The sequence below is a fragment of the Falco biarmicus genome, chromosome 2 (assembly GCF_023638135.1).
Source record: "Falco biarmicus isolate bFalBia1 chromosome 2, bFalBia1.pri, whole genome shotgun sequence".
NCBI classification, from domain to species: Eukaryota; Metazoa; Chordata; class Aves; order Falconiformes; family Falconidae; genus Falco; species Falco biarmicus.
In genome coordinates, this window is record NC_079289.1 from 15,968,317 (window position 1) to 15,983,675 (window position 15,359).

At 40.1% G+C, this 15,359-nt stretch overlaps 1 protein-coding gene across 2 annotated transcripts in view; it reads left to right on the forward strand.

Moving 5' to 3' along the window:
* Positions 1 to 94: 94 nt before the first annotated feature.
* Positions 95 to 15,359, forward strand: part of DYNC2H1 (dynein cytoplasmic 2 heavy chain 1) — a 178,024-nt gene continuing 162,759 nt past the window's right edge. For both annotated transcript variants that reach the window (XM_056327288.1, XM_056327289.1), the window contains exons 1-15: positions 95 to 1,807; positions 3,521 to 3,700; positions 4,706 to 4,841; positions 5,160 to 5,278; positions 5,850 to 5,994; positions 6,767 to 6,999; positions 7,261 to 7,395; positions 7,491 to 7,604; positions 7,799 to 7,910; positions 8,094 to 8,218; positions 9,996 to 10,171; positions 11,553 to 11,748; positions 12,935 to 13,030; positions 14,826 to 14,978; positions 15,089 to 15,187. In XM_056327288.1, coding sequence (XP_056183263.1) covers positions 1,607 to 1,807; positions 3,521 to 3,700; positions 4,706 to 4,841; positions 5,160 to 5,278; positions 5,850 to 5,994; positions 6,767 to 6,999; positions 7,261 to 7,395; positions 7,491 to 7,604; positions 7,799 to 7,910; positions 8,094 to 8,218; positions 9,996 to 10,171; positions 11,553 to 11,748; positions 12,935 to 13,030; positions 14,826 to 14,978; positions 15,089 to 15,187 — 2,220 coding nt within the window. In that variant the 5' untranslated portion in view covers positions 95 to 1,606. The remainder of the gene's footprint in view (positions 1,808 to 3,520; positions 3,701 to 4,705; positions 4,842 to 5,159; positions 5,279 to 5,849; positions 5,995 to 6,766; positions 7,000 to 7,260; positions 7,396 to 7,490; positions 7,605 to 7,798; positions 7,911 to 8,093; positions 8,219 to 9,995; positions 10,172 to 11,552; positions 11,749 to 12,934; positions 13,031 to 14,825; positions 14,979 to 15,088; positions 15,188 to 15,359) is intronic.

The following is a 15,359-nucleotide window of genomic DNA, read 5'->3' on the forward strand; positions in this document are numbered from 1 at the left end:
GGGGGAGCCAGGCACGTGCCCTTCCCGCCGTGCGGCCGCGCCCCGCCTTCGCCTCACCCACGTGCCTTTCTCGGCCCCTCTGCGCCACCGGGGCACGGGCCGACCCGCTGCGTGACCGGCGGCTCCGAGGGCGCTTAATGGGCGGCGGGGGGGGAGTGGGGCGGTAGCAGAGCACTGAGGCCGCATGGTGGTTACGGTGGGTGTTCACAGTAAAATAAAACCAGGGAAGCGCGAACGCCGGGCCGGGCGGCAGTGCTGGGGGCCGGCGTGAGGTGGGGCGGCCGCTTGCGGGAGCCGCAGGTGCGGGTAGCGGGCGGCGGCGTGGCTGGGGGCCGAGTTAAAGAGCAGCTGCTGGGGGAGGAAGCGGTGTTTTTCTACCCCGACTCCCCTGCAGCGTTGGCTGTTGGTATCGCCACCGCACGCTCCTGGCCCGCCGCCTGCCGCCCTCCAAGCCCGGTGTGGCTCAGGAAGCCGGGGGCGGCGGGGAGGGTGTCCCTCAGGCGGGAGGGTATCGCTGGCGGGACCGCGTTCCTCCGCGGTTCCCCGCTGCTGCTGGCCGGTGTCAGGGAGCCCCGGTCACGCACCCGCCGCCCCCTGGGGCCAGGCCTGCCGGGGGGCTGCCGCCCCTCGCCGCTTTGTGGTAATGAACCAGCCCGCAGGTTCGTTAGCGGAAACTGAGCGGTAACGGAAGCGGGCAGGTGAATGATGAATGATGTACCACTTATCTATAGGATGATGTACTTATGTTTAGCTAAAAGTTGGGAAACGTCCAAGGACCCTTATTGCTAACATGACGGATGTACTAATTGCTAAGTCCTTGGATCTGTCATCTTTACAAAGGCTATCTGGTCCTAAGTTCCTGTTGTTTATACAACGTGGCAAAGACAAGGACTTAAATCATGGTCACTAGTTTAGTGAGATATGTAAATGAGTTCCTGAAATTGTAATGAATATGTAAACGATTTCCTGGAAAGTTAATGAATAGGTATGAGTAGCTTGTATAAAGAGGGGACTGAAAAATCCTCTCGGTGCGCTTGACTTTGGTGGAGCGATCCCCCATGCACCCAGCGCTGCCGAATAAAGATAACCTCCGCTCACTTGAATAGTGGTGACTGATTCTTTACATCACAGGAAGCACGGCGGTGCCCGTGACACCGTAACGCGGCTGGCGGCGGGAGAAACGCTTCGGTGACTCCCGGAGGCGAGCCCGGCTGCGGCCGTGCGGAGAGCGAGGGACGCCGGCCCGCCTCAGGCGGCCTGGGGGCGCCCCGGCCACCGCCGCCCCGCCCCCAGCCCGGCCTACCTGCCGATTGCCGAGCGCGAAGACCTCCCCCTTTCGCCCCGCTGGCGCAGCGGCGCGGCGTTTGCCCGTCGCGACGCGGACCAAGCTCGCAAGCGTGCCGGCGCCGCCATTTTCGGTCGCCACAGCGACGGGGCCTGGCAACGCGGGGACGCCGGGAGCCCTCGGGCCTCGGCGTGCACCCCGGCGCGAGCCGCCGTCCCGCCCGCCCAGCGGCTCTGCCTCCGCCACCCCTCCGCGCGCTCCCGCGGGGCTCGGGATCCATCCCCGCCTTGTTCCTGCGGGCGGGGGGCGCCGCCTGCCAGCATGGCCGGGGAGGGAGACAAGAGGAAGCGCTTTATTTCGGCCACGGCTGCGAACTACTTCGGCCTGGCGCCGGCTGCGGGCGGCGAGGCGCTGGCCGCGGGGCTCCATGCCCGCCCGGAGCTGGCCAGCTTCCTGGACGACGGGAATGAGTTCCTGCTCGCCGTGCAGCTCGCGGGCGCCCAGCTCACCGCATCCAACAGGGTACGGCCGGGGGCTCCGGCGTGCCCACCGCCTCCCGGTGCACGCCTTGGGGCGCAGAGCCCGGGTTCAGTGGTCATAAAGGGCCGGTGCCTGGTTTGGGAGGCGTCTTCCCACGGCTGCTTCCCACCCGTGCTGCTCCCGGTGCCTGCCACGGAAATTACTGGCCCAGGCGCGTTGCGAGGGCCACCAGGGCCAGCTGTGCGGCGCCGTTAGCGGGCTGTGCCCGGGCAGGCGGGTGGTTTCAGTGCTGCGTATTGTCGCTGTGCGAGTGCGATGCAGGCTGGGGAATGGCGTGCTACCTGGCCGCAGGTGCCAGGTGGAGCCACGTTCGGGTTGTTCCCGAGATGTGGCACATCGGCTGGTTTGGCAAGTCCCAGGGTGGGCGCTTAGCCGTATCATGTATTTCGCAGACTGATGTGTCCAGCCATAATCAGAGTTCGTTGCGTGCCGTGTCCTGCTCTGAGTGTGTTCAGCAAGTGACTCGCCACTGAATGCCACCAGGCCACCAGGACGTGGCGCGGCGCCTGCTACACGGAGTGTACAGGCAAAGCCTGCGCCTTGGCATCCTTCTGCTGTCTTGTGTCAGTTACCTTTTGTTTCCACGCTGAATGGGTCCTTACCATACGAACCTGATGGGTCCTTACCATACAAACTGCTATGGCGACCAGAAACTTACATACCTCCTTGTGTAATCCTCTGGGTGCTCGGTGAAGTCCTAGCGCGTGCTATATTCATGCAAGAGTGAATATTTGTGTGTACCGGTTTTTTGGGGTGTGCTGCTAAGCCACTCTCTAACATGCAAAGCCACCATCAGCAGCTGTGGGAAAAATGCATATGGGGGCTATAATGTGTACCTGTTGTCTCAGTGAAACAATGTAGGCATTGGGCTAAAGTCTGGATAAAAAAGTAATTCTGATACCATCCAGTGAAACTGAAAGCTTTCTTTACTAGCCCTCTGTTCCTTTTAATAGGGAAAAAAAGATCACAGATGTTTACAATTGCACCTAATTTGGGATTTCAGCTAGTGTATCTTTTTGCTGTTATTTTATCAAATGTTTAATAATGTTCTCCTGTTTTATGAATTCTCCTCAGCCACAAATAGTTTAAATTATATGATTGATTTAATGTCAGTTTTTGGAAATTTACCCATAAGTTGGACTTTGAAGAAAACAAGAGTCGTGTTACAACTTATGATTTCAGTGATGAAGCAGCATGCCTTTCTCTGTGCTTGAGAAATTTACGAATTGCAGTAGAGTTATGTATTTACAGACTCAGGAGAACAATAATGAATATTTGGAAAAATATTCCCAAGGTTATGTAGCATAAAAATGCAATAAAAAAAGAGAGACTTCATGCTTAATTTTCTCTAGGCACAAGATGGAGTTTCTGGTTTGTCCCCAGAAAGTGGTAAGTGAAGTTTTCAAAATCAAAACAGTGCAAGTAGTTATGGTGTGTACAGATATTTATAATGAAAAAGCCATTACATATTTGATGTTGGAATTCAGGTTCCTATGAACTTAGGAATGAGTATAATAAATGTTTTCATTTTCTGTGCAAATTAGATACTACCAGAATTTTATCAGAGCCCATAGGGAGTGACATATTTTATTTTTTTTTTATGAAAATAATTTGTGTAAATGGTGTACATAAATTCAGTATAATATTCAGTCAATGAAGTTTTCTAAACAAATCCTGTCTTCTTGATTATTACAGATTGAAGTGATTGAAGCTACTGAATCAAAGAATAATGTGTTGGTGTTCTTTAAGCTGCGACCTGATGTAATTACTGAAGATAATCTTCATAGTAATATTCTTGTGTCATCTATGCTAGATTCACCAATTAACACCCTTTATCAAGCTGTACGACAAGTTTTTGCACCAGTATTACTGAAGGTGAGCAATATACCGGTTTAAATGTTCTGTAGTTTTATATTGAAACACTGAAATTCTATAGTGTGTTAACTATTCTGAGATAAATATTTTATGTTTTTAAAATAAAATATTTTAAGAGCTTAAATAATAGATGGTAGTTCTAATTTCTAAGTTAAAGAAGGTACTTCACCTCCTATCATTAAGGATGGGACGAGGAATCTAGTCATACATATGTCTGAACTAGAAATGTGGAATACACCACTGGGCAGTGGTGGTTAATGGAGACACCATCTCCTTACCTCCTTTCCACCAGTAATTCCCATCTTGAGTGGTTTTCTTATTTTAGATATTTTTATTTTACACACACATATATATATACACATTGATATATGCATAGGTCTGTACAATGAAAACTTTGATTCTTTAATGTGTGGCAGATGGATGTGCTAGACTCTAGATTTATTTATACAGCTACATTTTTCATAGGTTTGCTTTTTTTCAATGTTCTGAGTCTGTTCTGTTAAAGAATATATTTCCCTTGTGGGTTTTGTTGTCAAAACCAACAACTATGGCTGTATTACATAAACTGAAAAAGCAGGGTTTCAGCATTTTAAGTATTTTTAGTATCTTTTATGTCATAATATCAATAAAATAATTTCAGAAAAACATGATCACTTCTAATATTTGATTCCAACAATTTCCAGATTCTACTTTAGAAGTAGATTTCAAATTTAACTTAAAAGAATTCATTAATAAAGAATTTTGAACACATTTTCAGAGTGCCTTTATAGACCAAACAACGGACTTTTGAGTTCGTGCTAAATTTTTTTTACAGTATTATTCTGAATTAAGTAAAAAAAAAATGAAGTCCTTTTCCTTGACTTCAAGAAAAATTGTTACGTTGTCCCGCTGTGTGGTTGGTTACTGCCACTAATCTAAATAATTTTTTGTTTTTTTAAGATTAGTGGGAGGAAAACGATAGTCTTTCTATCCTGTGACTGACAGTTTTTGAAACTTTCATTGCAGGATGAGAGATGGAGTAAAACATTGGATCCCAAACTCCAGAAACTTTTAAGTGAGCTTGAAGCTGGCTTGAGTACTGTTCTCAGAAGATCAGATCCTAATTACACAGGAACAAAATTCAGTGAAGATGATGTACGAGGTTTGTTTTGCAGTTACATCTTTCACAGTTAATTTTAAATTAGGAATAAATAATTTGTTTCCACGTTTTCAGTCTTCATTATTCCAGTGACTGCAGAGTGTGAAACTGAACAGGTTGTGGTGAGTAGATTGGAATCAGTGATGCTAAACTGTGGTCTCTTGGTATGAACTTGGTCCTCCATCTAGGCAGACTCAGAAGTTGAAGGATAGTTGCATAATGATATAGTAAAAATTTTCTTTAGGAGGTATGTTCTGACTGAAAATATTTTGTGACCATTTGTGTATTTCATATTTAAACATTTCCCATTATTATTTGCAGCTATACTTACACCAACAGATGAATTTCAGTTCTGGATAGAATGTGCTCATCATGGAAGTAAATGGTGTAGTAAAGAGAGAGCTGCTCATTTTAAAGACCTATTTGAGGACATTGCAAAAGTATGTTTTCTTTTGTGTGATTAGTGATGTATTTGTAAACTAGTAAAAATACTCATGAAATATATGTCAGCATATGTACACTTTTTTCAAATATTTAAATATTTAGGGTGGTTTTTTTTAGGCAGAATTTTACTTTAAATGACATTCATGTAGTTTCTAGTGACAATGGTGGAGGTGAATGCCAGCATTTAATTGGGAGCAGATTTAATCATTGAATACTAAGAGCTGCTGCAGAAATACAACAGTATGCTACAGTTTGTGAACTAGAAATTGACTCATAAAATCATATAAAGGAAAACTGAAAATGAAGATGGATAATAACGAATGCTATCATGCAAAATTTTTGGCACCTGTAAAGTTCTTGCTTTAATAGCACTTCAGATATCAATGCATCCTTGACATGAATAAACGTATGCAAATGCTTGTTTTTTGAAAGGATTATGCCACATTCTGTTAAGCAAGAAACTTAGGAAAGTTTAGGAAACTATAGCAATTGCCAGCTTCAGAAAAGTATAAATGTTTCTACAATACTAGTTGCAAAGTTACTGTATTAAGGATATTTTTTTCCTAGGATTATTACAACTTGGATAGTCTCTCATTATTTGAAGTTGTGGATTTGGTGGAGACTACTAAGGATACTGTTGATGGTGTGTGGAGACAAACAGAACATGATCCTTATTCACAGCCACGCATGCATAATCTCTTGGATGTAATAGGTAAACCTTTATGCAGTTTTTATGAAATAAACAGTTGAGAAAAAGTAGAATGATCCTTGAGCAGAGATCTTCTTCCTCCTAAAGGCACCAGTGATAACCTAAAGCATTAAGATGCTTTCCTCTTGTAATTATGTTCCATCAGTATTATTTCCCTTATAGTATCCAATAATTCAGTCAGTTCTGGTAGATGCCTGCACACGTGCTTTACTTGGGAAGATGATAATTAATAACACTAAGATGGACCTTTCAGTCTGTGGTCTGGATTTGTCTAGCTTCTGTTTGACTCCTTGTCTTTCTCTGGCAGAAGAAAATTTATTTACATAACCCCCCACTTGAAGGTTGATTCAATCTATGTGGAAGCGAGAGCAGGAGATGCGGAGAGGTTGCTTCTCGTTCTCTCAACAGCAGTCCCACGTTCTGGGACAGGCATCAAGCAGTGAGTTTATCTGCTGCTGCCAGATGTGGCTGTGCATGAGGGGAAGGATTGCTGGGAGCAGCCAGCTACTGCTATTATTGCTGGTGCTTTTGTGTGGATGCCAGAATCCAAATCCATCAGCTTCTGATGTTAGACCAACCTCAGTTTAACTTGGAGATGTTTAAGAGATTTGTTGAATCTGAAACAAAATCATCAGTTACTGATACATTTGTGCGGTTTGAAATCAAGACATTACACTAATTTTTTAAAAATGTGTTTGGAATATGGTGTATTGTTTAAAGGAGTTATTTTAAACAAACATAACATACTGCTTTTGGATACTTTTTTGTGTTCTAGGTGGTTCATTAGGTAGATATGTTCAGAGAAAATTAGCAGCTTTGAATCTGTGGGAAGATGCTTTTCACAGTGTTAAAGAAAATCTAAAGGCTGGCATCTTGATTTGTGAGCAATGGGTGTCAGCTTGTGAATACCTAACTGGACAACTGTGGCAACATTATACTCTACATCCATGGAAAAATGAAAAATATTTCCCCGAATCGTTAGCCAGACTTGGCAAACGTCTTGATGAGGTAGAGATTTGAATTGTAAGTTTTTATTTCATTAGACACAGAATTAAACTGCATCGTTTTAAGGTAAAAAAGGGAATTAAAACACTTTCATAGCCTTTTATAGAGTCAAATAGTGTTCCATAATCCATGTTTGCTTGAGCCTTTCAAAAGTTTATTGTAAAAAGGGGAGGAATGGGATGTGCCACTTGTGCTTTTTGCTTCTATATATAAGTTTTATGTAAAAAATATGTTGGATATATAACATATTTTTTTCTGTTATAGGTGTTAACTGTTAGAACACTGCATGAAAAACTTACATTCTTTTTGCCAGCTGGAGAACAAAATGCTTTACATCTTGCCCAAGTGTTTGAACCCTTTGCTGGCCTAAATCCTGTACACTATAATCCTTACACAGAGGTATAATGTTTATTTTTAATTTATTCATTCTTTCTGTGACTTTTTATGGTTTGTATGGATAGTCCTAAACTAACATACGGACTCATTATTTCTAGCCATTATGGAAAGCAGCAGTCTCTCAGTATGAAAGAATTATTGCACCAGCGGAACAAAAAATAGCAAGCAAAATGAAGAAATTTATTTCAGAAATTCACGACAATCCTCAGCAGGTATGGATATTTTTGTAGTCTGAAAGCTTTCCTAAAGAATTTTAAGTAAAGAATTTTAAGTAGTTGGTTTAGAACACAGGAATAACTACTTGGGGCCAAAGACAGCACTTCTGAACAGCACTAACAAGCAGTGTCAGAACATGTTTAATTTTTTTTCAGGAAAAAGAGATAACTTTTTAAACTTCAAATTCCAGCTTCTTCAAACATTCCAGAAGTATAAGGAACTGATAAAGCATCCAAATATAAGCAAAGAATTGCTTTTTGAAAGGGAAACACTGCTAGCAAGACTTCAAGATTATGTCAAAGGTAAAAATGGATTTAGAAGTATTTAATTAATTTTTTTATATTAGAATATTATTTTGTATTAGAATTCTTTATTTACTTTTAGAATTATGTTAATATTCCTAGTATATTCTTATAAGTACAATAATGATTTTAAGCTTGTTCTACTAGATTTCTGGTCTAACATGAATCTTTTGCTTTTGTTAGACAATCGGACAGACTTTGAAACTCGATGCCATGGTGTTCCTGGTGATGTTTCTGGACCGCTGGCAGCCAAAAACCTTTCTGAAGTTGTCAATAATATTGTATGGGTACGGCAGCTGGAGCTGAAGGTAACGGATTTTGTTACTGTTTAGACACAGTATAATCATGGAATGTAAAACATGGTACTCGAGATTTTTGTGGGCAGTTCTCCACAGAAAAATAGTGGACTTCCCAAGAGTCCTATAAGCAAGATTCCTTGTCAGTGGTGCCTCTTGCTAAGTTGAATTTTATTAACTGACCCAGAAGACAGTCTTTTTGTAATACACTGAACTGCTTGCTTGTATGAATTAATTTTTTTTAAAAAAGCAAACAAACAAAACACCAGAATTCTGAGAGGATGTTTTAATAAATTTTACCTTCCAGTTTGCATTTCAAAATTATGAACGCATAGAATGGTTTGGGTTGGAAGGGACATTAAAGATCATCCTAATTCCAACCTCCCTGCCACGGGCAGGGACACCTTCCACCAGACCAGGTTGCTCACAGCCCCATCCAGCCTGGCCTTGAGCACTGCCAGGGATGGGGCAGCCACAGCTGCTCTGGGCAACCTGTGCCAGTGTTTTGCAACCCTCACAGTAAAGAATTTTTTCCGCATATCTAAGCTAAATCTATTCTCTTTTAGATTAAAACCATTACCCCTTGTCCTATTGCAACATACTTTACTACAAAGCCTGTCCCCACCTGTCTTATAAATCCCCGTTAGGCACTGTCAGGCTGCTGTAAGGTCTCCCCGGAGCCTTCTCTTCTCCAGGCTGAACAACCCCAACTCTCTCAGCCTGGCTTCATAGGAGAGGTGCTCCAGCCTCTGATCATCTTATTAGCCCTCCTCTGGGCTTCTTAAATTGTATTTAAGATTTAAAGATAGCCAGATTCTGACATCCTAATTCTCGCTTGTTATTACTGAGCTGTGTAGTATGCCCTTGACATTAAAGGGACTCTGGCAGTACTTTTTTGAGTCAGTGTCTGCCAGGGAATTTACTACAGAGACTGTAGTAATAGTTAATGTCAAACAATTTTGAGTTCTTTTACAACAGAATGAGTTTAAAACATATTTGACTCTATTTTAACTTATGTTAGTTGCTTTAGTTTGCATTTATGCTTCAGTTGGAAACCCTGGAATTCTTTTTGGAAAGTATTGACTAGTGAAAAGTAAAATGTTTTCTGTAAACATAAGCGCCATTTACAATAACTGTAGATTTGAATGAGAATAGAAGGTACTTTCCCAGAATAACTGTTAGCCCAGTATTTTTTTATCTGCATTCACCTGTGATTTGCAGAAATCTCAAGGGCCCATTTCAGCTGAATGTGAGGGAGTGTGGCGGTGTTAACGTGTCCTGCAGAGAGAACAGCTGCAGCGCAGGTTTCACAATTCTTTCTTCTGCTGGGTCTGCTGAAGGCTTAGAGAGCAGTTCAGTTCAGCTGTTGTGTGTCAGTTAGGTGTCTCCTTAAGACTGTGCTAAATTTTTAATTGCTCTCAAATCTCCACTGATTGTATTGACTAGGATTTTGATTAATTTGTCCACATGTGGGTGTGAAATCCCATTTGAAATGCCTTTGAGTGTTGGCATTGGATCTTATAGATATAACAACGGGCACATGGGAGATCTGTATCTTTATGGAGATTAAAGACCAGGTGGGATGCTCTGGGGTATCATAATACTGGTGGACAACTTATTCAGACTCAATTTACTATAATACGAAGTTGGACATCTGGATTAACTTCTCCCCCCCCCCCCATTTTTTAATCCTGCTTGGATGTTTTGTAATACTGATTTTTATTGTGGTGATTTTTCTTCTCTGATTGAATACGGGGAAGTTAAGCTTTTCTTTGTGATTGTGTTTAAGGTGGATGATGCTGTCAAGCTGGCAGAGGCTCTTTTGTCTGACTTGCCTGGATTTCAAACTTTTCATCGAAGTGCAGATTCTTTTCTGGAACAGTTGAAAATATATGAACAAGACCAATTTGATGATTGGTCTAGGAATATCCAGTCAGAATTATCAAATCCCAAGTCAGGACTTTGGTAAGTACATTCTTGTTTAAGTAATGTTTACGCTGAAATCTGTAGTGTGTTATTGAATAGAATTTGACGAAAGAAAAAAATTTACAGAGTTGAGACTGAGTGGAGAAACAAAATGGAAGAGTTTAGTATAATTTCATCATCCTGCCAGGCTTGGTTGATAAGGTGAGGTGTACAGGACAGTGTTAGTAAGTCATCTTGCAGTTTCTATTAACACCTGGAATGAAAGACATGTTTGGTTTGCATGTTTTCACTAGTTGTTATCCATTGTAATAGTCATAATGTCTAGAAACCAGTTGAGATTAGAGTACAGCTGTGGTATACAGATGGGACATGTAGAGTAACAAATGAACTGTTAATTATAAGAAATGCTGCAGTCTAAATAAAGCAGGTGAAAGAAGGCTAAGAAAACCAATTTAAACCTCATGAATTGTGTTCCCCAAAATAATGAAATTACTTTAAGGGCTATTAAAATATATCTTAAGAATTATTTTTCCTAATTTAATGGCCACATAGCTTCAGTCTGCATCTCCGAATGTTGCAAACTTTCTTTGGAAAAAAGTTTGTCCGAGTTTTAGAGGTTGCAGGAGTTGATAGTTATGTGTAAGCTTTTATTTTGTGAAAAACACTAGACTGTAAGAAATAAGCAGATTCGGCACTCCAATATACAATAGGCATCTAATTTCTTAGTACCATAAAATTTTATCATTTATCATTTAAAAGATGTGAAGAGAGTAATTAATAGGAAAATAAAATAGGTAGTTCACTGCAAAGGGCAATGCAATGGATATGGGAACTAGAAAAAGATGAGAAAAAAGTGAAAAAATGAGTAAAGCTGAAGTTTTTATGAAAGAAGCCTAGAAGGATGGTGGTAGAAGCATTACTACAGTAGGGAAAAAATATTGGAGTAAAATCTAAAAGATAGGCTGATGTTTTCGTTAGCATCTGATTGTGTATACCAAAATGTTCCACTGTTCCGAGTCCTAGTTCTTGGACTGATTCCCTCAGAGAATTTCTTCCCTTTGCAGTGCTGAAGGCTAGGGCCTGTAAAGTGCCTGCGTGAGAGAGTATGATGGATTCAGCGTATTTGAGAAATACTGCCTAGCTGTGAGTTACATGTTAACTGTTGTAACGAGCCAGAAAACACTTTGTGAGAAAACCAGTAGGCATTATTCATTTCTTCTCGTTGTCACTGGCTTTGAATTAAGTAAAAGGTTACTGGAATAATTTCTGAGTAAATTAAAACATTAATGAACATAGAAAAACTTAATAGAAGGACAATGAGGTTTTTACAAGTGTTTATTATAGTATTATAAAATGCACCTAAAGAAAGGATCAATATCAAATTATATTAATTAATATGTTTTATTTGATTTTGGTTTAGCATCCAAGATAATAGTCCTGTAATGGAGTTGGATCACATTTCTGGAACATTGAACATACTTTATTCAGATCGTTTAGTGACTCTCCTAAGAGAAGTACGCCAGCTATCAGCGCTTGGTTTTGCTATACCAGCTAAAATACAGCATGTTGCAAACACGGCACAAAAGTTCTGTAAGCAGGCGGTCATCCTCAAACAGGTATAAGATTAAATGCCATGATAACTTCCTGTTCTGACTTAGCAGTTTTAGTAGTAGAACTTTTCTAGACTGTTATCTTTTCTGACTGTGTGGTTAAGCTTTTTGCTGTGTTTGTCTGTACGAAAGTGACTTGTTTCTTGAACAAATTAGCTAAGTCCTTAAAACAGAAGTAAAGAAATGCTTTGCAATTTTGGAAGGTGTCTTTTGAAACCAAATGAATTGTGGTATTAAAGCCATGTGAAGGTATTGTATGAATATACAAAAATAAGACAATTAATTGATTGATTCCTGGTTTTAGTCTCAGTTTCTGATTATTATAACTGAATGAAAATGTCATAAAACGGACCAGCTTTTTTTCACCTTTGCTAGTTTTCAATTTAGAATAATAAGTATTTTAATGGAAGTGTGGTTTTGGTTATTTGGGGATTACTTTTAGATAGGACTTAATGCTGCATAAGTTTTTATTTGGCTTATATTTCAGGTGAAAGACAATGTCAAGTTTTCTTCTGTTAGTCTAAGATGCAACAATAGATATGTTTATATTGATAAAAATTCTTATGTAGATACACAGGCTTAATTCAGTTTCACATTGAGGTGTCATTGGTATCTCGGATATCTGCACAGCTAAGGCAGAGATGACACAAGACCTACAAGATAGCCATGCATCTGGATCATTGACAGGTGCCAAAGTGGAAACCTTACTTATCTCAAAAGGCACTAGATGTCTATATATGGACAACTAAACAGAGTTGTAGGGTATCCCTTTTACACCAGCTGCCAATCTGGAAGTAGGCAGATGTTTTTTTAGATCTTGTGTCATATCCTGGTGGATGTCGTAGATACTTGAAGGCCTCTGAAATGGCACTAGATGTCTACATTTGCATAAAATAGTGAAAGTGTTCCACTTATAATAAATTATTGACTGAACCTAATTCACTTAAGGTGAAGTATAATCACCTGAAATGTGTAAGTAGCCATCTGTTTTGCCATTAGTATTCATCACTACAAGAAAATGGGATCACGTTAGCGTTACATAGGTACTTTATCTTTGTAAACATTTTACTAGTGTAGTTAATTCTCATTTCTTAATGGTATTGATTGGGCAATACTTTCAGAAATATCCTGCATTACATTTATTGGCCTATAAATATTTTTATCTGTTACTTTAATCTCTCCACTTTTACAGGTGGCGCATTTTTATAATTCTATCGATCAACAAATGATTGAAAGTCAGAAACCAATGATGTTACAATCTGCTTTAGCATTTGAACAGATAATTAAGGTGAAAGAATTCCCTTCTCTTTGTATTTTGAGTTCTAAGGATACTTGTGCATATTCTGTGCTGCTTTTTCTGTATTTATTGCTGAACTTTTTACCTGCAGCCTTCCCGTACAAGTAATAGCATCTGTTTAATTAGCATCTAATGAAATCCATAGGCTTGCTTTTTTTTTTTAATATGTTGTCATCTAAACAGCTGCTTACTCATTTTTACTTTGGATATTAGAGTAATATGCTCTCTCAGGGATTATTTTTAGTCTTTGAACTGAAACTTGAACCACAGCATGGTCAATTCTTTAATAGTTGGGAAAATAACTCCTGTATCAATGGTTCTAAATAGTATTATTTTGGTCTATTTTAGTAAAAATATCATATACTTTATTCTGGAGATAAATTAGTATTAAGGAATGGTTTCACTGTTTTGCTATGGATTTTATAATTATCTTGAATACTTCTAATTCATGTTTTGGGCAGGTTGAAAGCAGATTGTTTCTGTTTTAGGTTAAGAACAAAGAATCTGTGGATCTACCTGATTATTGGTCTATGTCTGCAGTTTGTTACAGAGGGTTGATGATCAGACATAATATAGTTGCTCTGAGAAGAGTTGTTTTGGGTTTTTTTTTTTTGCAATTGCTAGGAATTTCATTATACTTATAGAAATTTTAGAGTCTTTTAAGGAATTTAGAGCAATTTATTTTCATTTTTCTCCTTTGAAGGGGCAATATGAACTTAAAAATGATAGTACTATCTACAGTTTTTTAATACTTTATCTCTTTTTCTGTCTGGAGAAACATTTATATAATGAATTTCAGTTTATTGGTTTCGATCAGTTTGAAGCACTCCATCCTCTTCCAACACCCTTACAATGTGAGAATCATAACATGTCTATAAAATCTGTACTGGGCAATAAAATGATGCCTCCAGAGCAAGCATTACAGAAACAATTGGAAATTCACTCCTGAGAACCATTTTGCAAGATGGAATATAGGAGCAGGGCTGAAAGAAAGGGATGTTTGGGGTTGGGATTACTTCAAACAGAATGGTGGAGACTCAAGACCAAACTGTAGGTTCAAAAATGTCCTGGCAAAAGTTCCCAAATTGTCTTTTAAATTTTTCTTGGGCTGGCTGCAGATTATGCCACAGGTTCCTTTAGTGTGCAGACTCTAAGACAGTGATGGTGCAGAAATGTTCAAAACCACAACGTAATCTCCTATTTGATATGATTTCTGCCCTACATCTTTTAGAATAGGTCCAGCTGTGGAACTTCAGATGCTTTTGCCTTCTGATTTTCTGCTGTAAACTTAGCAAAATGCATAAACCCCCCAGAATCTTGATAAAAAGCTCAGAGAAATGGAACTGCCCGAAGTTGCTGATGAGTCAATATTTCACAGTATAATTAAGAAAAAATTATTTCATTTTAAACAGGTGAAGTTGGATAGCAATTGTAAGCGTCACATTTTGGGTTTTGGTCTGTGCAGGCCAAAGAGGAAGGGAGGAGTTTAAGGTGTCATCCTAGCTTGAGGTATCTTTTTATGTGTGTGGGGCAGGAGTCTCAACGTCAGTGAATTTATTTCAAGCTCTGTTAAGAGTCTGGCATTAATCCTTTCCCAGTGTGTCGCTGTAGCTATAATATGCCATCTGTGACTTGCCACATTATTATGTCTCTAGTGCGGTAGTGAGAGGCAGGTACTCTATTTTTACTAGGAGTAAAACCATATTTCTCCTATTATTGTGTCCTGTATGCTAGCCGGTGGGCTGTATTTGTCATAAAATCTTACAAAGTTTGTATCTTTTTCAAGCATTCAAAATCTGGTCCTGGAGGAAAAGCTCAAATAACATGGGAGAATCCTAGAGAACTGGAAGCTTATATCCAAAAACTCCAAGCTGCTGCTGAACGGCTTTCCACTGAAAATAGAAAACTAAGGAAGTGGCACACAAATTTCATCGAAAAGGTATGTTTTCCAGGTGAAACTGAAATCATGTCTCTTATAGCTTACTTTACCCTTTCTTTCATTTAAGTGGTGATAAATATGTTTATTATCCTTTAAAATTCTTCTGACAGGTTGTATCGCTCATGAATATTGATCTACTTCGACAGCAGCAGCGTTGGAAGGATGGACTCCAGGAGCTCAGAACTGGTTTTGCGAGCCTCGAGTCACAGGCAGGTTTTCACGATCATATTGCAGACTGTGTACATTTGACTTTTCAACAGTAATCAAGATTTGAGACTGAAACATAGCACGATTGAATTAATTTTCATTAAGGAATTACTAGGTAGCTCAGGAGAACTGACTGTGTACTAGATGATGCCAGATGTGAGGTAAAACCTCAGA